The 21,031-nt window shown below is 32.1% G+C and overlaps 2 protein-coding genes across 2 annotated transcripts; both read right to left on the bottom strand.

The window, feature by feature from the left end:
* Window positions 1–2,974: 2,974 nt before the first annotated feature.
* On the bottom strand, window positions 2,975–8,576 carry LOC144842740 (NEDD4 family-interacting protein 2-like). Its single transcript, XM_078699259.1, has 6 exons — window positions 8,420–8,576; window positions 7,900–7,996; window positions 7,546–7,676; window positions 7,148–7,217; window positions 5,185–5,376; window positions 2,975–4,454 (listed from the first exon to the last, which is right to left on the bottom strand). The coding sequence occupies exons 1-6, from the start codon at window positions 8,444–8,446 to the stop codon at window positions 4,354–4,356; spliced, it is 618 nt and encodes a 205-aa protein (XP_078555385.1). The 5' UTR covers window positions 8,447–8,576; the 3' UTR covers window positions 2,975–4,353.
* Window positions 8,577–9,091: 515 nt separating this feature from the next.
* Window positions 9,092–20,783, bottom strand: LOC144841853 (97 kDa heat shock protein-like). The gene is made up of 19 exons (XM_078698115.1): window positions 20,680–20,783; window positions 20,297–20,571; window positions 19,996–20,053; window positions 19,235–19,375; window positions 18,597–18,719; window positions 18,101–18,200; window positions 17,648–17,781; window positions 17,062–17,306; window positions 16,734–16,810; window positions 15,634–15,785; window positions 15,367–15,473; window positions 14,893–15,026; window positions 14,262–14,521; window positions 13,839–14,084; window positions 13,616–13,741; window positions 12,887–12,994; window positions 12,320–12,439; window positions 11,645–11,806; window positions 9,092–11,001 (listed from the first exon to the last, which is right to left on the bottom strand). The coding sequence occupies exons 2-19, from the start codon at window positions 20,401–20,403 to the stop codon at window positions 10,795–10,797; spliced, it is 2,607 nt and encodes an 868-aa protein (XP_078554241.1). The 5' UTR covers window positions 20,404–20,571; window positions 20,680–20,783; the 3' UTR covers window positions 9,092–10,794.
* Window positions 20,784–21,031: the final 248 nt, after the last annotated feature.

Raw genomic sequence — 21,031 nt, 5'->3', positions numbered from 1 at the left:
GCCTTTTTGATTGATTTTTCAAACATTAAGATAACAGAACACAACACATAATGTGTGTCTGCGCATGCCAATTTTTGATATAGTAACCAGTTCAGTCGAAAAATAAAAAATTTGAAATTTTTGAAAAAATCCCTGAAATATCTGCACGTATAGTCATATATTCAGTTTATAGTGTCATGGGATCACTTTATGTCGAAAAATAAAAAGGTCGAAATTTGGTCATTTTTCGAAAAAATCCCTGTACTATAGTACAGGGATTTTTAGCAAAATCACCCAAATTTCGACCTTTTTTAAATCCAATTAATATGCACTAATATTACTATATGTGTACGTATAGTGTCATATTATGATCTTATAGTGTCGTGGGATCACTTTATGTCGACAAATAAAAAGGTCGAAATTTGGTCATTTTTCGAAAAAATCCCTGTACTATAGTACAGGGATTTTTAGCAAAATCACCCAAATTTCGACCTTTTTTAAATCCAATTAATATGCACTAATATTACTATATGTGCACGTATAGTGTCATATTATGATCTTATAGTGTCATGGGATCACTTTATGTCGACAAATAAAAAGGTCGAAATTTGGTCATTTTTTGAAAAAATCCCTGTACTATATAGTACAGGGATTTTTAGCAAAATCACCCAAATTTCGACCTTTTTTAAATCCAATTAATATGCACTAATATTACTATATGTGCACGTATAGTGTCATATTATGATCTTATAGTGTCATGGGATCACTTTATGTCGACAAATAAAAAGGTCGAAATTTGGGAATTTTTCGAAAAAATCCCTGTACTATAGTACAGGGATTTTTAGCAAAATCACCCAAATTTCGACTTTTTTAAATCCAATTAATATGCACTAATATTACTATATGTGCACGTATAGTGTCATATTATGATCTTATAGTGTCATGGGATCACTTTATGTCGACAAATAAAAAGGTCGAAATTTGGTCATTTTTCGAAAAAATCCATGTACTATAGTACAGGGATTTTTAGCAAAATCACCCAAATTTCGACCTTTTTTAAATCCAATTAATATGCACTAATATTACTATATGTGCACGTATAGTGTCATATTATGATCTTATAGTGTTATGGGATCACTTTATGTCGACAAATAAAAAGGTCGAAATTTGGTCATTTTTCGAAAAAATTCCTGTACTATAGTACAGGTATTTTTAGCAAAATCACCCAAATTTCGACCATTTTTAAATCCAATTAATATGCACTAATATTACTATATGTGCACGTATAGTGTCATATTATGATCTTATAGTGTCATGGGATCACTTTATGTCGACAAATAAAAAGGTCGAAATTTGGTCATTTTTCGAAAAAATCCCTGTACTATAGTACAGGGATTTTTAGCAAAATCACCCAAATTTCGACCTTTTTTAAATCCAATTAATATGCACTAATATTACTATATGTGCACGTATAGTGTCATATTATGATCTTATAGTGTCATGGGATCACTTTATGTCGACAAATAAAAAGGTCGAAATTTGGTCATTTTTCGAAAAAATCCCTGTACTATAGTACAGGGATTTTTAGCAAAATCACCCAAATTTCGACCTTTTTTAAATCCAATTAATATGCACTAATATTACTGTATGTGCACGTATAGTGTCATATTATGATCTTATAGTGTCATGGGATCACTTTATGTCGACAAATAAAAAGGTCGAAAGTTGGTCATTTTTCGAAAAAATCCCTGTACAGGGATTTTTTAGCAAAATCACCCAAATTTCGACCTTTTTAAAATCCAATTAATATGCACTAATATTACTATATGTGCATGTATAGTGTCATATTATGATCTTATAGTGTTATGGGATCACTTTATGCCGACAAATAAAAAGGTCGAAATTTGGTCATTTTTCGAAAAAATCCATGTACTATAAAAATAGTACAGGGATTTTTAGCAAAAGCACCCAAATTTCGACCTTTTTAAAATCCAATTAATATGCACTAATATTACTATATGTGCACGTATAGTGTCATATTATGATCTTATAGTGTTATGGGATCACTTTATGTCGACAAATAAAAAGGTCGAAATTTGGTCATTTTTCGAAAAAATCCCTGTACTATAGTACAGGGATTTTTAGCAAAATCACCCAAATTTCGACCTTTTTAAAATCCAATTAATATGCACTAATATTACTATATGTGCATGTATAGTGTCATATTATGATCTTATAGTGTTATGGGATCACTTTATGTCGACAAATAAAAAGGTCGAAATTTGGTCATTTTTCGAAAAAATCCCTGTACTATAGTACAGGGATTTTTAGCAAAATCACCCAAATTTCGACCTTTTTTAAATCCAATTAATATGCACTAATATTACTATATGTGCATGTATAGTGTCATATTATGATCTTATAGTGTTATGGGATCACTTTATGTCGGCAAATAAAAAGGTCGAAATTTGGTCATTTTTCGAAAAAATCCCTTTACTATAGTACAGGGATTTTTAGCAAAATCACCAAAATTTCGACCTTTTTAAAATCCAATTAATATGCACTAATATTACTATATGTGCACGTATAGTGTCATATTATGATCTTATAGTGTCATGGGATCACTTTATGTCGCCAAATAAAAAGGTCGAAATTTGGTCATTTTTCGAAAAAATCCCTGTACTATAGTACAGGGATTTTTAGCAAAATCACCCAAATTTCGACCTTTTTTAAATCCAATTAATATGCACTAATATTACTATATGTGCACGTATAGTGTCATATTATGATCTTATAGTGTCATGGGATCACTTTATGTCGAAAAATAAGAAGGTCGAAATTTGGTCATATACTATAGTACAGGGATTTTTTGCAAAATCACCCAAATTTTGACTAATATTACTATATGTGCACGTATACATTATGTATGATATAGTAATTAGTTATCAATTATTACTACTTATTTATCAGTACAAAACTAATTTCCAAAAGTTCCCCTTATGAGCATTTCAAAATATATTTTAATGATTTTTACAATCACAAGCATGCTACTAATTCAGATTTTAAAAATACCCCATAAATATATGACCTGTGTTTTTCTAAAAATCAAGTGAAAACCCCCAAAATAAAAGAATATATATATATATATCATTTGTTTAAAGATGTATTGTCCCACAAAACATGACAAATAAAGATGAATGTAAAATCAAACTTTAAATAGACTATTTTGTAGTTTTAAGAAGATTATTTAAATTTAAAAAATGATTTCGGTTTAAAAAAAAAAAACCGAGAATTTATCTAAAAAACCATTTGACTTCCAGGCAATTGGCTTCCTTTTTCCTTTATAATTTTATAAGGTAAATCATCTATTTTTTGATCCATTTTTAGTCCAAGGTGAATAACTGTTATGTGACATTAAAATGGCATACAGCATAAACTAATTTCTTTGAATTATTTTTTGTGGGGACAATACATCTTTAAATCTAACTGAATAGCATCAATTTCCGTAATTCCAACTCTTTCCAACACTAATAACTTAACTCTGTCTACACTATCAACCTTAAGTAGGTATCTTAGAAACCTTATCTAATGGTTGGTTATCTACTCCATTTCGAAAACCTAACGAAACTGTATAAAATCGGCAACATATGTTTGCACATAGCAATTAGTATGAATACTATTTAAATAAACAACTGAGTTTCTAAAAATTTAAATACTGTATTTACAACTCCCCATCAAAAGCAAAATAAAAGTGGGGTGGGGTGGGGGAGGGGGTATGTGTGGTGGGGGTTAAGAAGCAGTTCTATCTGGAAGGGGTCAAGAATGTAACCAAATATATACGAAGATGTACTTTTGCCAAAATCTACCACAAAATCACAATAAACAACGAGGTAATAGTAATCTTCATTGTCAACAAGGGTGGATACCCAAGCCCATGGATCTACGATAAACTACAATTGTATTTTAAATTTAATAAGGGGAAATACATACTTAAATTTAATAAGGGGAAATACATACATTTAACACTTAATTACTGTAATAAACTCTTTATATTTTTTTTGTAAAAGGTTATGAAATGTTTTTATGAAATATACATGAATGAAGAGCGACCATTACTGTTATTTTTCAAAAAGTGGGTCTTATTTATTTAGGATAAATATAACATTATAAAAAAAACCCAAAACTATATAACATACAGGATCACAAATTATAATTAAGTAACACACAACGAGGAAAACTCATGATTTCTTTGTAAACTAAAGCTCAAATCAGATTTAATTATTTAACATTTGCTAGGAAATGCATAATGTATTTCAATAAGTAACGGCTATGTTTAAAAATGAATGAGATAAATAAAGCATAATTTATAGCTGTTTAATAGAGATACCAATATTTGATGGCAGGATAACCGTTCATTTCGTATTCTTTGCGTGCACGCATATACATCATTGCTCCTCTAATAGCGATCGTAACACCTGTTAAATTAAAACAATTTAATTAATCTATAGTCTATGGTGCATGGATCTTGTTTGTGCTCTAAAGGCTTTCAGATCCCATGAACAATAAGGTTTATCGCATATAGCTTGATTTCGCGAGCAACGTCATTGCACAATGCATGATGGGAAGGGTTTGGAAGCAAGTCGTGACGTTTGCTCCCAAACCCTTCCCACCATGCGTCACACACGCTATTTGCGACAAACCTTATAGACATTATGGTGTATGCCTACACAATTTGGTTTACATCTATTTATATTTGGTCTGGTTTACCCAGACATATGCTTTATGCCTATATTTAAATCTGGTTTACACCTACTCAATAGGTTTTATACTTGCTCTGGTTTATTGCTTATATTTAAATTTGGTTTACATCCTCCTACTTAATAAATGGTTCATGCCTACATATCTGGTTTACAACTAAAGTTTTTAAAGTTTTGGTATGTTTGGTTTTCTGTATGTTTGGTTTTATGTATGTTTGGTTTTTGGTATGTTTGGTTTTCGGTATGTTTTGTTTTTGGTATTTTTTGGCTTCGGTATGTTTGGCTTTGGTATGTTTAGTTTGTCATTTAATCACATACTATATGACTGTATTTCTTCTTTTAATTCACTGAAAAGTGGTCTTTAATTGGATTGGTTTTTTTAATGGACCTTATATGCTTGATTGCTTTTTGATACACATAACATTTATAAATAGCTTTAGACACTTACCACAAAATATAAGCGCCATGGACAAACACATCGTACTCGCCAGATAAGCTCTACAACAGTCCGAATACAGAGCTACTATAGTCCACTTAACCATTGAGATACCAAATCCACAGAGAGCACCACAACGGGCAGCTACTGCTGAGCTAAGGCAGTAGGCAACCAAAAACCCAATCCAACTAAATGTCACAGACACTGAAAAGAAAAAAAGATGAATATATCTTCAGTGAATTTTGCTAACAAATACATAGTAGTCAAGAGCAACTATATTATCATGTCCACATTATTCTACTGCAGTAATTTCTACTGCAGTTACTGCAGTAAAATAAAAAGAATTTGATATATAGTAACATTTTTAAAGTAGAAGTTTATGTGACAAAAAATGTGTATGGTTACCTAAAAAAGCTTTCTAAACAATTGCATGTTTAAAGAGTGTAACAAATAGAGCTACTGCAGTAACTGCAGTATATTAATTTTTGCATTGGTTCCTAACAAGGCTTTGTTATCCTTTTGTATAAAATAAACCAAAATAAAATAAGATATAATGAGTTATAAAACTGCATGTATGATTGTAACAGATGATTTGAAATGGCAACATAAAAGTATTATGTAACAAAATCATGTATAAGCTATGAATGACGTACTGTATACTGAACCTCATTAATGAATTATATATATAAGAAACAGTTTGAGAGAATAATAAGAACATTTCAATAGCTGACAAGACAATAATAAATCAATTTCAACATTTAGGGAAAATAAATTATATATGTAGATAAAGTAGAATTAGTAGTCAAAGCTATTATCATAAATCTGCCACATAAATTAGGTTTTGTAGTACGTTTGTATGATAATAATAATAATTTTCTCTTTTGCAACAGAGGCAAAATTCTTTACAGAATTCTAAACAAAAGTACAAGTGGTTTAAAAACATACATAACAATAATTAACATAAAATAATAGTTAACAAGTTGTAAGTAAGTAAGGAGAAATAATAATAAGTTGTGTCATGTAATAATACTACAATACTATAAGGTTTCATTTCGTTCTTTCCATGCAGTTTTAACAAATAATTTACAATATTTGTCAAAGATTATAGTTGTTTTAATGTTTAGTTCATAGTTAAAATTGGTTATTTGTTGAATTGGGTATTCTTTATGATTTGAGTCAAAAAATTTTTTCAGGGAAACTTGTGAATAAGTCCCACATTTTATGTAGATCATTGTGGTAAAGATCTTCCTTAAATTGTTTAAAATATTGAATTTCTAATATTACTGAAAGATGAAAGATTTATCTGAAAAAAATGCAAAAACAGCTGCTAGCCAATGGATTTTTGGTTGTATTTAACCATTTATTTTGTCATTTTTTAAGTGAAAACATTGTTTTTTCCCGTTTTTTTTTCTACTGAAGTGATTAACTTTATTAAAACTACAAAATAACCTATTAACAGTCTTAATAAATTAATTTTCATTTTTCATGTTTTTGGGGGACAATACATCTTTAATCTAGAACAACTGAATACGAAATGATCAACTGTTTCTTTTTCACCACAATTACATAATAAGCATAATCCGGAAGTTTGTGGTGACCAAGCTTCCTTTCTTCCTTTTAAGGTTTAGTTTGTTTTGAAACAAAGAACAAATTAAAATCAAAGAATCCAAGTATGATGAAATATGAATACACAAGATATTCAGGATAAATCTTTGATTGTAATAGAGACAGGTGTTTTTTAAGTGAAGCATTATGCAACGTAATTATGGTTGTACATAATTGATATACTCTATGACGTACAGAAGTTCATTATTAATTAAATACAACAAAAAACAGTTTAAAATAACAATATGAAATTTCAATGATAAAGCAATTAGCATTAGCAATTCAGTTTCAATATTAAATATAAATAAAAACTGTGGGCAAACAAAATATGCTATTTTCATTAAAAAAACACCAAAATAATAGTACTTACACATAGCAGCCCAAAAGAACACCCACCCACTGCCTAACAGAATTTCTGAGTCGCTTCCAAAATCATTTTCCTAAAAAAATGAAATATTTCTTAAGTAAAAAGAATTATAAAATATGTAACAAAATAAATCCACTAATTTGCAGCCATTTTTCAAATTACTGTACTCTTTTTAAGAAGGTGTAATTCTGTGGTCGTGAAATAATGGCACATCTGCTCATCAAGGGTAAAATTCTGTACCATAATTATCAATAGGTGAGTTTATATTAAAATGTTTTACCTGAAAATATTTTAATGCCTTGGACCAATCCAGGCATTTTATTCCAAGCATACTCAAAGAATGTAATTATAGACATGTATAAAGGTGTTCCTTATCTTGTCCTCAGACAAAAAATACTTACGGATAGAAGGCCTAGCTCTACAAGTCGTTTTCGTATTTCTTCATCTTTACGTTTGAGTTCCATTATTTTTTTGTCTTCTTCATCGTAAGGTGGTGGTGCATCTCCTGGAATTTGGACATAGCCTACCGTGTCTACAAGAATCAAATTTTATTTATTTCATGATTTTCTTTCACATATGTGGCCTCCGTCAGAGGCAGATACCAGGTGTTTTAAACAGGGGGGCTGAAACATATTAATAGTCTTTCAAAATGTCAATAATTTTAGCTGTCAAAGGGGGAGCGCGGCCCAAGCAATTACCCCCTGGATCCGCCCGTCCCTATAGGCCTAGTGTATCCATACTCATTTTTATTTTACCTGGGGTTTCAGGAGGGACTTCTTTAGTATCGTTCTCTGGAGGCACCACAAGTGCTAACATTACTTGGCCAGAGCTTAAGTTATCTTCTCCACAAACCTACAATACAAAAACATCACAGCACACAAATAAATAAAATGTCCTACTGCAGGCCAAGACAGTTGCAATTGAAATACATTTGTTATTTGATTAAAATTACTAAATAAAATAGGCGGTCTCTCTAATTCTAGTTCGCTAGAGAGAGAGGCTAGATTTGTTTTTTGTTTTGTATTTACTTGTTACTTTATTTACATAGTATTCCATAATGTATCCGGTATACTACGAAGTTTAGACAAACAACTAGCCTAGGCCGACCAAAACTACAGTCCTATTCCCGTACGATGAGTGGCTGGAGCTGAACAGGCCACTACTCACCACACACTCGACTGTCAATAACAATATACAATATGTCTCCCTCATGTAAACACGCATATTACTAGACAAAATTTACCCTGTAAATCATAAATATCGATCTCTAAATACCTGTTCATATTGTGGAGGAGGATCCATCTCTCTCTGGGCACAAGAATTAGATGTTAATATAAATTATTTGCCACTTTATTACCAATTTTCTAGCACTTTTTCTAGCTCAAACCTATTCCGATTGTCGCGGAAGTTGTTGATTGTATGTGTCGTCACAGTCTAGTCGACTAGCCTATCAAGACAGACGTTGACTAGCGGATCGTCATGATTATTAACGACTGGACTCGCACAATGATGTTCAGTCTTTTAAAAAAACATTTTAAAGATGATATAAAAGTGTTCCAAAAAGTTACATTTTATGTCTTCAACACGTAGTATATACTGTTAAATACTGCTGACTGTAATAGTATATTTCGGAGATGACGATAAAGCATTGAAAACAGCCCTAAGAAATGGGGAAAAAATCCGCTTGTGACGTCACAAGCGGAAAATGTTTGTACAGAGGAGAATATGAATTTTTGGGTTAATCGTCCACTGAGCCTAAACTATTTCGATATTTACTTATAAGCTTGCCAGTCTCATTCGTAAATGAGTAATGCATCGTAAACCGTTGAAATTATGGAATATTTCCACCAACTTTTTTTTTTAATCGATTTTTAAATTCACTTTCAGATTGTGGCACACTTCGTAGGGCAAGTTAATTTACATCAAAAATTCCATAAAGATATTGAATATTGTCCTACTTAAATTTTATTACCGTATACTGATAGCTCAACTATGACACAAACAAAACAAGCTAGTAGTAGGCCTATGTATATTATTAATTACATACTGTTTTTAAATTAATTTAAATTTGTGTGTAATCCAATTTAGATATACAGGTTAAACATTGCATTGGGTTAGTGTTCCTAAAACAAAAACAATTATTAAGTTGCATCATTGCAATACACTACAGTAGTATACTGTTTTCATTTTACAATCATAATCATGTGATAATTTTGGTCATTTTAATCACAAAATTTGACAAGTTGGGATTACACTAACGGTAGGGTGGAAGAATTTGGCTGTTTATAAGTAAACCAAAGACTAAAAGCATTCATTACTACACATTTTTCTTTTTGCTGCAATGAAAAAGACAAAAATAATACCAGGTACACTATACACAATGCTAGCAATAGTGAAACCATAATTACACAGGAAATACATAAATGGGAAATTACTAACTGAATTTAGCAAATTCTACAGCTAAATGATTTTTATAAAATCTACACTTTTTTTCATTTTTTTGCAGATCTCTGGTATGGATAAACAATTTGTATTCATTTATTGTTCGAGCCCTGATTGTTCTCCCGATTTTTATTTTACAATGCATATCGATGTTTAGGTAAAATGCAGATATGTTATCAACTTAAGCAAATGCACCAATCTAGCATAACTAGTTATCATTTATGACTTATCTAAAGACATATTTACATTTATAAGTGTAATATACCATATATAATGATAGTGCTTTATTTTCATATCAAGTATTTGCTTCAGTTTTTAAAGAGGTGAAACTATTTTTAGGTATTTTGCCTTCATTGAGCCCCCTTTGTGACATACAGTATCGTTATTATTTTTAACCAAATATGGTTATGATTTATTTCAATATTTTTGGTTTTAACCATATTTTTTTTATTAGGGTAACAATTTTCCATATTATGGTTACACCCTATACATATATAATGACATGTCCATATATGGTTATGATTTTATATTATCTATTAAAGGTTATCTACATATTAGTTTACCTCACTACATGGGTATATAGTCTATATATATGATCAGTCCATATATGGTGATGATCTGTCCATATATGGTGATGATCTGTCCATACATGGTTATGATCTGTCCATATATGGTTATGGTTATGATTTATCCATATATGACTATTAGTTTATACACATATGATTATAATTTCAATATTATTATTGTATAGTTCAATTATTAATTTCTTAATAACTTTCAAAATTACAATGCAGATGTTTCATTTTTTTAATATCTTATAATTTTACATCGCATATGAATGAAGAGATGAAATGTCTACCTCGAACATTTTTAGAGAAAATAAGTTTTTTGAAAACCAAGATAAAATAGGTTTTTTTTAGTCAGGCTATCTAAATAAGCTGATAAATTATACAGACAAAATATTTTTAGTGGTAATTTTTTTTTTTTCATTTTTTCCTTATTTTCAATTTTTTTTTTAAAGCACAGTACATCATACAATGTGTGCAATTATTTATAATACAATTTAACACAATCATCGGTTTGTTTTAATCAATTCCAAAATGGGAGGTCTGGTCCCAACCACATGAGAACAAGTTCTGCATTTATGTATACATGAGATTATTATTATTATATGAATAAAATTGGATATATTATATTCAGGATGTACATCAATCAAGGTCCATCTTGACATCTGGGTCATCTGCCGCTGGTTTTTCTTGAGCCGATGGATCGACAGAGGTGCCATCCTCCATTTTCACCTCGGTCGTGTTCTCACCAGATTCTTCAGTCTTCTCTTTCTCTTTGTCCTTTGGAGGCTCTTCCTTGGGCTTAGGTTTTGACTTTGTGACTATTGGTTCACAAACTGCTTTTAAAAGCTGCAAGAAAAGATTATTTTATTAACTTTTGGCTAAACTGAAACAAACCATGTTGACAATGTTTAACTATATTTCTTAATTACCAGAATAATCATGTTATTTTGAAATAAATGTCTGGAAGAGTATGGCGAACTTGGCTCATAAGGCGGAACTAGTTCGGCAAAATGCCACCAAATATTAATATTAGCATTTTAATATTCAACATTATTTCATTTCATTTGAAATAACATATAAATTCAATGCTAAAATGTCATCAATATAACCAGTCAATATAGTCTTTCAAATGAGTAACTCATCCACTGTCCCCAAAACAAACATCAAAAGCTCTGTCTACAATAACAAACATTATTTAAAAAAAAATGTGGTGTGCCCATATATGGACATGATGTCATATCACTACAATATTTAGGCATATTACTACCATATTTGGGCACATGACACTTTTTTGTAGACAGAGCTTTACATACTTCGCACGTACTTCAAAGTACATAAGCAAAAAGATTAAGGTTGCTTTCAGAATGCTCATCAACTGGACAATAGAGGGCGTAATCAGACGAGCATAAAAACGTCTGGATAGACACATCATATCATTTATAGAACAGTATACATAATCAAATATTATTATCAAAGCATGTAAACGTACCCCAGTCTCTTGATGGATTTGCGAAACAGTTACAACCGGATTTTCCGTCACTGGTACTTGGTTTTGTTTGTTCCAGTTTTCATCTCTCCACTTCGTCTTCTCCTTTATCTTGTCTTCAACCTTGCTCATTTCAGACTTCTCAATATGGTTGTATAATTCATCCTATTCAATTAAAATATTCATCATGATTAAAATCATTGAAACTTATCTAAATCTCTGTCTACACTATCAAACTTTATGTGATGTGCCCATATATGGACATGATGTCATATCACTACCATATTTGGGCACATCACACTTTTTCTGTTAAACTAGTTTGATAGTGCAGACAGAGCTTAACAACTATCTTGGATAGAGTCTCAACTCTGTTAACACAGTTTGTTAAACGTGTCTGATTAAAAAAATGACCGGGTTAATAATTTGCAGTGAATTGAGAGCTTGCAATATGCGCTATATAAGAATGAACGATTATTATGCGACAAAAAAATGTTATGTGCCCATATATGGAGACGATGATGTCATGTTACTACCATATTTGGGCACATCACACTATATTGGTCAAATTAGTTAAATATTCAGTCTATACAATAAAGAATAGTGGCATAATTATTAAAGAACAAAAACCCAGACAACCAGGAATTATCGCATGAGCTTATAAAAATAAAACATTCTTACCCCCTTTTTATACGAATCCAAGATCTTATTGTAATGTATGAGTGTTTTGCCCAACAGCTCAAATGCATCAGGTCTGTCTATACTCTCTTTATACCTCATTATTACAGGGTCTCCGTGTTTCTAAAAATATAACAGTTGTGTATTATGTGATGATTTTTTTTTCATAAAATCCAACATTAAGAAACCCAGTCTGCCAATTACAGAATGAATAAATTTATTTTACTTTGAGGGAGTAGAATAGAAACTATTGTGAGTTACAACCCTGGCATTTGGTTAGGATCGAACCCTGGACTTCGGATTGGAAGGCAAGTATGTTAACCACCAAGCTGGAGTTCCACTACTTCTTACCTCATGTTTATTAGTATAGCAAGTCTAAAGATCTGTTTACACTATCAAACTTTATGTGATAAAAAAATGTGATGTGCTCAAATATGGACATATATATGGACACAATGACATCACTACCATAATTGGGCACATCACACTTTTTTTGTCAAACTATTTTGAGTGTAGACAGAGCTTTCCAGCAATAAACAAATTTAATGTATATAATAAATGTTTGCCTACTTTTAATTCTTCTAGTTTTTTAATGTATATATTCTTTTCCACGTCTTCGCCATCTTCATATAACCAGTTTTCAGTATCATCTAATAATTTAGAAAATTGTGTTCGGTCCTGCAAAAGTAAAAAAAATATTCAATTATTAATATCTGTTATTAAATGTAATATCATAATAGAAATATTCTACACGTTTAATGGAAGATATGAAAGATCAGATATTGTTTTATCATCATTGAGCCTAGACAGACACCATTACCAACTGGTACCAGGTTCTAAGCACATCTACTAAGCATACCTTAGCAGATCTACAGATCCATAGTCCAGGGGATAGAAGGCATCTGCCCCTGTTCAACAATCTCTATAAACTCTAAACACCTTGATCTCAAATACTAGTAAGACACTAGTATCAAGATTAGGTAGATAAAGTGGTACAGAGACATTGAACCAGAACTGCTCAGAGAATGGATAAACAGTTACATCATTTCTAAAGCTCTGCCTACACTATCAAACTTTATGCGATAAAAATATATGTGACAAAAAAAAAGTGATATGCACAAATATGGTAGTGCTATGACATCATCATGTCCATATATGGGCAAATCACATTGTTTTGTCACATAAAGTTTGATAGTGTAGACAGAGCTTTATACCACCAGAATAACCAATGTTGCTGAAGCTATCACAACAGAGTTAGGTTTGTGAGCATGTGCAGATGCTTTCAAAGTTTAAACTTACATCTTCTTTGATGAATTTTTCCAATTGTTCGTAAATTTTTCCTCTCATTTCGTAGACATATTCTTCTACGTTGTTCCTGGCGTGACTCTTATCTCTTTCAAGTTTATCATTTGCTTGCATCTTGAACTGAAACAAAACAGTTTAAAACAAATCATTTTGAGTAATTTGGTCTTTTTTTAAAATTTATTTCAATTTTTCACCACATAAAACAAGATTTACTTACTTCTGTTTCACAAAATTCAGTCAAAATCGATGACGGAGGTTCATGGACGAGTGATTCTATCGCTAGTTCATGTTGCTTAGTAGTTTTCTTTTTCTTTTTCACTTCTTTTTTCGCTTCTTCCTTTTTACCATCATCCTTTGCTGCATCTCCTGAGGGCGCCTGTTCACCGTTTGGTTGAGAAGCATCGTCAACATTCATGGACTCTTCTTCTGTGCTGGTTGGTGTAGGAGGGGTCTCACTAGCAGTCTGAGGAGGTAACGTGAAAAGTAAAAACAGCAAATCACTAACTAAATTGTATACAGTTGCTAAAGGTTAACCTCGGTAATTTGCCGAAATTGAGAACAATAATAAACTTAATTATCATATACAAATTTCATATCTTTCTACAGTCAGTTAATTTATTCATAACATCATTTATCATACCTCATTAGCAGGTTTTTCTTCTGTATTAGCAGGTTTTTCTTCTGTACTAGCAGCAGCAGCTGTTTCTTGATCAGTTTCCATTGGTGTTTCACTCTCCTTTTTATCAGCCTCATCGGCCGCCTCTTCGGACGGTGCCAGCTTCTCCATCATCGATGCTGACGACACGGTGAAAATGCCGTGCCCATCAATTCGTACCTTGACTTTTACCTTAGAGCTTTCTCCGTCAAACGCTGGTTTTACGTTCAGAATCTTAAATTTGCCTGTTAAGGTAAGATATATTATATTAATCGTCCAACAACTACATTTGGCATTTGTAAAAACACTAACAATACAGAGCGAGTGAGTGGCCGAGCGGTTAAGACAGTTGAACTGTAATTAGGTAGCCATAATATCGGCAAGGTTTCTCGCTCCATGGTTCTGGTGGTAGAACGAGTCTTCTCAGAAAAGGACTATAAACCGTAGGTCCAGTGTACCCATCTAGCTCATGTTCACTTTAAAGAACCTAGTACACCTTTTTAAGATGAGTAGAGGGTTACTCTGGTGTACTAGTACATCACACAGCCACTGATCATAACTGGGCCCTCTGGGAGACCAGTTTTTGACTGAAGAGAATATATAAAACAGTACCTACCAATGTTGAGATCATGGTAGTTGAAATTGCTTGTCTTGGTGTAAGTAGCATGTAGTTCAAATGCTTCCTTGCGATAAAAAGTTAACATCTTTGAAAATGGCACAGAATGAAACTGTGGAAATATTTCAGCAGTTCTAAGAAGAAAATAAAATAAATAAACGTTTTTATTATTACACATGGTTTCATCAGCAACCACTATGGAGTGGAGTTGTGGCTTGGTGGTTATGATGCTTGGCTACCAATCAAAGGGTCCTGGGTTCAAGTCCTGTCACATGTCAGGCTTTTTCTAAATGACAAATTACAACTCCACTCACAAAGACTTGTAATAAGACTTGGTTTATGTAGAGCATCTTGTGTATGTTTGTCTTGTGAACAGGATTGCCACCTTTAAGAAGGATAGTGAATTTGCTTATGGTTATCAGCAGCAATGTTTTGATCACAAGACCACAGCATTGCTAGCTGCACACAACTTACCCAGGCTCTTCATCTTCATCAGTTGCCCATTCTAAGTTTATCGTATATGGAAGTAGATCTGTGGTCGAGAATTCACGTACTCGGAAAGTTGGTGATAACATAGCACACTAAAAATCAAGAAAAATACATTTAAAAAGAGAAATTAAAATATCTATGACAGGTAAAGATCTAAAGGATTAATTTTAAGCCAAGCAAAACATCGCCTAAGCTGAATATACAGTATGGTCTCCAAGTCCAGTATAAAATGGATGCATTTAATTTTCATACCTGCAATGCACATCCCCTAGCCACTGCTTCGTCCTGATTTAGTGTTGTGCTACAATCTTTTTTGAATATTTTCTGTATAATGTCTTTTACAGCCGGCACACGAGTTGACCCACCAACAATCTCTACTGAGTATATATCATCCAGTTTCAATTCTTAAAAAAAAAAATTATTATATAAACAATTAATTTTTCTTTATATTGTTGTAGCTACATGTCTATTGTTACGGCTGACTGGGTTCATGTTCTATTGACCATGTTTTCTGTAGTATTGTCTTGTAGACACAACTTGTCTGTTGCTTTTAAAGTACGTTTTAAACATAGATCAGATATTGTTTTATCATCATTGAGCCTAGACAGACACCATTACCAACTGGTACCAGGTTCTAAGCACATCAACTAAGCATACCTTAGCAGATCTACAGATCCATAGTCCAGGGGATAGAAGGCATCTGCCCCTGGTTTAACAATCTCTATAAACTCCAAACACCTTGATCTCAAATACTAGTAAGACACTAGTATCAAGATTAGGTAGATAAAGTGGTACAGAGATATTGAACCAGAACTGCTCAGAGAATGGATAAACAGTTACATCATTTCTAAAGACTTATCTACTTTGTGATGCTTTTGGCAATATTTAATTAGTATAATAAGTATTTATTTATTTTATTTGTTCTTTCTTTAAACTGAAATACACTTTCAATACAAATGTACTGATTTCCAAAGTGGTTCAGTATATTATCTTGTCAGTTAGATGCTCACATAACTGAGAACATCTGAATGAGTTATGTACTAGCCAGTCTGAGCTCCTTAAATTGCTGGTAAACGGAGTGCAATTATGTGGGTTTTTGTCTAGATTTATAGGTTTAACCGATTAGTTTTCCTTTGGTTCCTTGAGCACTTTGGTGGATATATGCGCTTAACAACAAAATCTTATTATCTTATCTCATTGTCCAAAATAAATGTATTAAATAAATCATGACAATGGCTAGCTGTTTGTTGCAAGTGAAAGTCAAAAGTAAAAGTAGTAACAGTTAGTTACATTGAACAAAGCAATTAAAACTAATAAATTCTAATCAAATTCCTATTCAATAATTTACTCACTACTTTGCTCCAGAAGTTGCCTCAAAACAGTTTCTATTCTGTCAAACAACGGCGAAGCCATATCTTCAAATTCAGACCTAAAGTTTAATTAGTGAAAATTATGATAATAATATAACAATATGATTTGACCCAATTATCACTACATTGTTACGCACGGTCATGCATGAATGCACAGCAGATCAATGGATAAGCCATATATTCAAATTCAATTTTTTAAATCAAAAAGTAAACATATTTTGATTTGACCCAATCATTACTATGTTGTTACGTAGGTCATGCATGAATGCACAGCAGATCAATGGAAATTTTCTTTTATGTTTGCCCTTACCGTTGCATTTTACCAGTCACGTCGATATCGTCCATTAAACATTCAATATTGAGTGGAATTTTAACGGAGTTTGCGCTCATCAACTTTTTCAGTTTTTCGCACTCCTGCTGAAGTCGAAGCCATGGACGTATTTTGGACTTGACGTCGATCTTGTACTTGGTTTTAAACTCGGACGCAAAGTGCTCAGCAATGAGACGATCAAAATCACGACCGCCAATCATCGCATCTGAACATGTAGCTAGAACCTAGGTTAAAAATAACAGGACTTTTAGTAAAATAATATTTATATGTTATGCCATAGAGCACAGTTGATTTTATTTATATACCGTTTATATATCCTTGGGCATAATCCTACCCCCTACTGTATATCGGATTTCACAAACCGGTATAGTCTCAGTATTTACTTTTGTTCTGGATGTAGGCCTCTCTATCTTTACAAGAAATGCTTACCAATATTTTTTTTTCCTAAACCAGGGTTTCCCCAGGTATATAGTACCCCCCCCCCTGCCAACCCCCAAAGTTTGTGTTCTAGGAGGGTGGGATTATACCAGAATAACGGTAATTGTAAAATTGAAATATTAGATACCCTTAATTTTCCCTTGTTAAAAGCACAGACCGATGTTTGTAGTGATGAGTTACCCATATCTACAAACACTATATTCCTTGGTTTCTCTTCTGGTGTAGGTAGATCCTGCTTGTAGATGCCATATGCAAGGGAAACTGTAGACAAAGTGACAACAAAATGACATTTTATGATCAAGTGCATCAGAAAAAAATGTTTTTACTTATAAAATGACAAAATAAATGATTAAATAAAAAAAAACATTTTAAAAATTTTCTGCTTTAAAATAGTTTTTTTCCATGAAAATAATTTTTTTTTTTCAATCCAATTTTTGGTCAAAGTGAACTATTATGTGATATTAAAATGGCATATTAAAAAAAAAAAATTTTTTTTTCAGAGGGATAATAAATCTACAACTATATGTTCAGAATAGGGTATTTGGTTAATGTAAGTAATTGGAATAAAGGGCTCACTCACCAGCTGTAGAATCGTTCATAACTTTCATGCAGTTCAAGCCAGCTATACTGCTTGCCGTCAATACTGCACGCCGTTCAGCATCGGTAAAATATTGAGGAACCTGCAAAGTGAAACAAATTGTAGCTGAACATGGGGTCACACAAAATCAATTTATCAAAAACAGATTTTCGAAATAATTATTTTAAAATTTTTTTCCCAAAACAAAACACCAGGAAATCCACCACTTAAAGGTAGAAGATAAAACCTTTACATTAAAACTACAGTAGGACCTCATATAAAGGAAACATTTATTGTGAAACGAAAATAGAACAATGTATATTATTCAGGGGACAACTCTATTAAGGGGACACTTTTCTGTAAAACAAATGAGGGACAACACTACGGCCAACCCCTATTCAGGGGATGCTCCTATTAAAGGGACACATTGGTGGGTCCCCAAGGTGTCCCCTTAATAGAGGTTCTAATGTACTAATACATAATTTATTATTCAACTCACTGAAATGACACAATCAACAACTTTTGTTCCTAGACCTGCCTCTGTAGACTGCTTTAATTTTGTCAACAGCATTGCTAGTATTTGCTCAGGTCTCATTACGGTTGGTTGGTTTAAATATTGCAACTGAAAATAAACAATAGTTATGTGAAATAAATGCAGTACATTATTACTGTAAAAAGTTCTGACAGTATTTTATCAAAATAGTAGAGCGGTTACGACAGTGGAGTCGTTTACCGTACTTAAAGAGCCAAGAATATTGGCATGGGTTTGAGGCTGACTCACTCCAAGTTCTGGTGGTGGAACAAGTCTTCTTGGAGAAGGACTATAAATGGTAGGTCCAGAGTACACAGTTATAACCCGTGTGCACTTTAAAGAACCAAGTTCATCATTCGAGACGTGTAGGGGGTTACTCCGGTGAATTGGTTCACAAATAGCCCCTGTTTCTTCATGGGCTTTCTTACCGCCTATCTGATAGGACAGTGATTAATTTACTATTGGTAATCCTTGGCCACATTTGCCCAAGACATAAAATAAAAATTGTTATCCAATTATAAGCAACCTCAGCCATAACTTTGGCGCAAGAACTCCAAATTGGACACAGGATGGAAGTTGAACAAGAGGCCGGGTACAGTACATACCTTTATACCAACGGAACGGTCTTCTAATTCCTGTAACTCGTATGGTAGCCATTTTTTCTCTAGTTGTACACATGGATTACTGTGTTGTTGAGCTAGCAACTTTTTAAAGTTCGTCACTGTGTTCTTTGCGTTTGATATAACCTAAAAATAAGAAATAAGTCAATCTAACTTGGCCATAGAAATCAGTCAATACATTAACTGATAAGTTTTGTGATGTAACAAATCAGTTTGAACAAATATATAAATGTATTGTTTAGCAAATAACTTAAAAAAAATTTGCCACTGTGTTCTTTGCAATTAATATAACCTTCTAGAAACTTCCAGTGATTACATTATAACCATAGAGATATTATAGCGATAGTAGAGATATACATCTCTATGCATTCACTAACCCATATTTGTGACAGATTCAAATTGATAACTGTCTATAAACAAATTTAACAGTTTGATAAAATGTAGTGTAGAACAAATAAATTAGTCACCAAGTTCTTTGAATTTGTTGATAATTAAACTAAAATGAGAAATCCAAGTTATTGAATAAACATGACCATTACAATCAGTCGATAGTGACCTGTTTGTGATATAGCTTATAATTAGTTACAGTATAGAAAATAATTAGTTGCACTAATGATAAAATAATTTTGCACTAATGATAAAATCATTTTGCACTAATGATAAAATCATTTTGCACTAATGATAAAATCATTTTGCACAATGATAAAATCATTTTGCACAAATCAGGACATTCTTGGAAGCCTTACTTGAGTTTTAGCTGCTGTTCCAATAATTCTTTGCTTCTCGCCAAACGATACTATTGATCTGAAAAACATAAATTGTATCCAACATTTTCATTAAAAATGTTGATTATTAATATATGTTTGGTTATTTGAATTGATTCACTGTATACTAACTTAACGTTTTAAAAATCCCACCGTTTACTTAAAAGTAGATACTCCATCTAGAAAAACATATAATATTCACTGCTCAAATATGCCAATTATTGATACATAATAGTTCATATAAATACTAAATCTAAATTCCATTTTTTTAAAAGGCACTTACGGTGTTAATCTATCACTGTACTCATTTGCTATTGTCTCAATTCCGCCACCACGTGCAACTGCAATATAACATGACTGATTACCAATATCTAACCCAACTACAGACATATTGTTTGCTGGAAATTTCTATAAAGTAAGCATAGAGTTCACTTCCTTCGCTTTTTGAGGGCTCTAACCTCAGTCACACTCCCTCCTGCACAGCGGTCGGTGGCTATTCAGTAGATTACTGCCGGTTAGGTTACTTTCGATACGATAGTGAAGCCTAGAAATCAATAGCTATAAATGATTGAAAAGAAAGCAACGTATTACAAATCCTATGCGTGAATAATCTTCAAATAATTATGTAACTACACAAGCAACTTTAACGGTATTTTATAGACTTACTGGAATTTTCTGGAAGATTTCACCGGCAAATATACCGGCTAACTGTTTATTCTACAAACTACTCACTGCACACTCGTGTGGCGGCGTGCATGCTTTTTTCTAGATATTTCCATTTGTGACGTCATTGCATGCGCCCTCTCTTGTAAATACAGGACAAAAGATTTTAGGTTGTGAACAAATTAATATATTCATTTAGAATTTTAAATAAGGTGGTCTTATGCAAATTTTGGTAGTAATTATTATTAAAAACAACACAACACTTATTTAATTAATTCATTTTATTTTACAAATTCTAGATATCATTAGAATATATAATAAATACAAATGGAATAAAAGATTATTAAAAACAATA

Source organism: Antedon bifida, chromosome 5 (genome assembly GCF_963402885.1).
Source record: "Antedon bifida chromosome 5, ecAntBifi1.1, whole genome shotgun sequence".
NCBI classification, from domain to species: domain Eukaryota; kingdom Metazoa; phylum Echinodermata; class Crinoidea; order Comatulida; family Antedonidae; genus Antedon; species Antedon bifida.
This window is presented reverse-complemented; position numbering and strand designations above follow the sequence as displayed.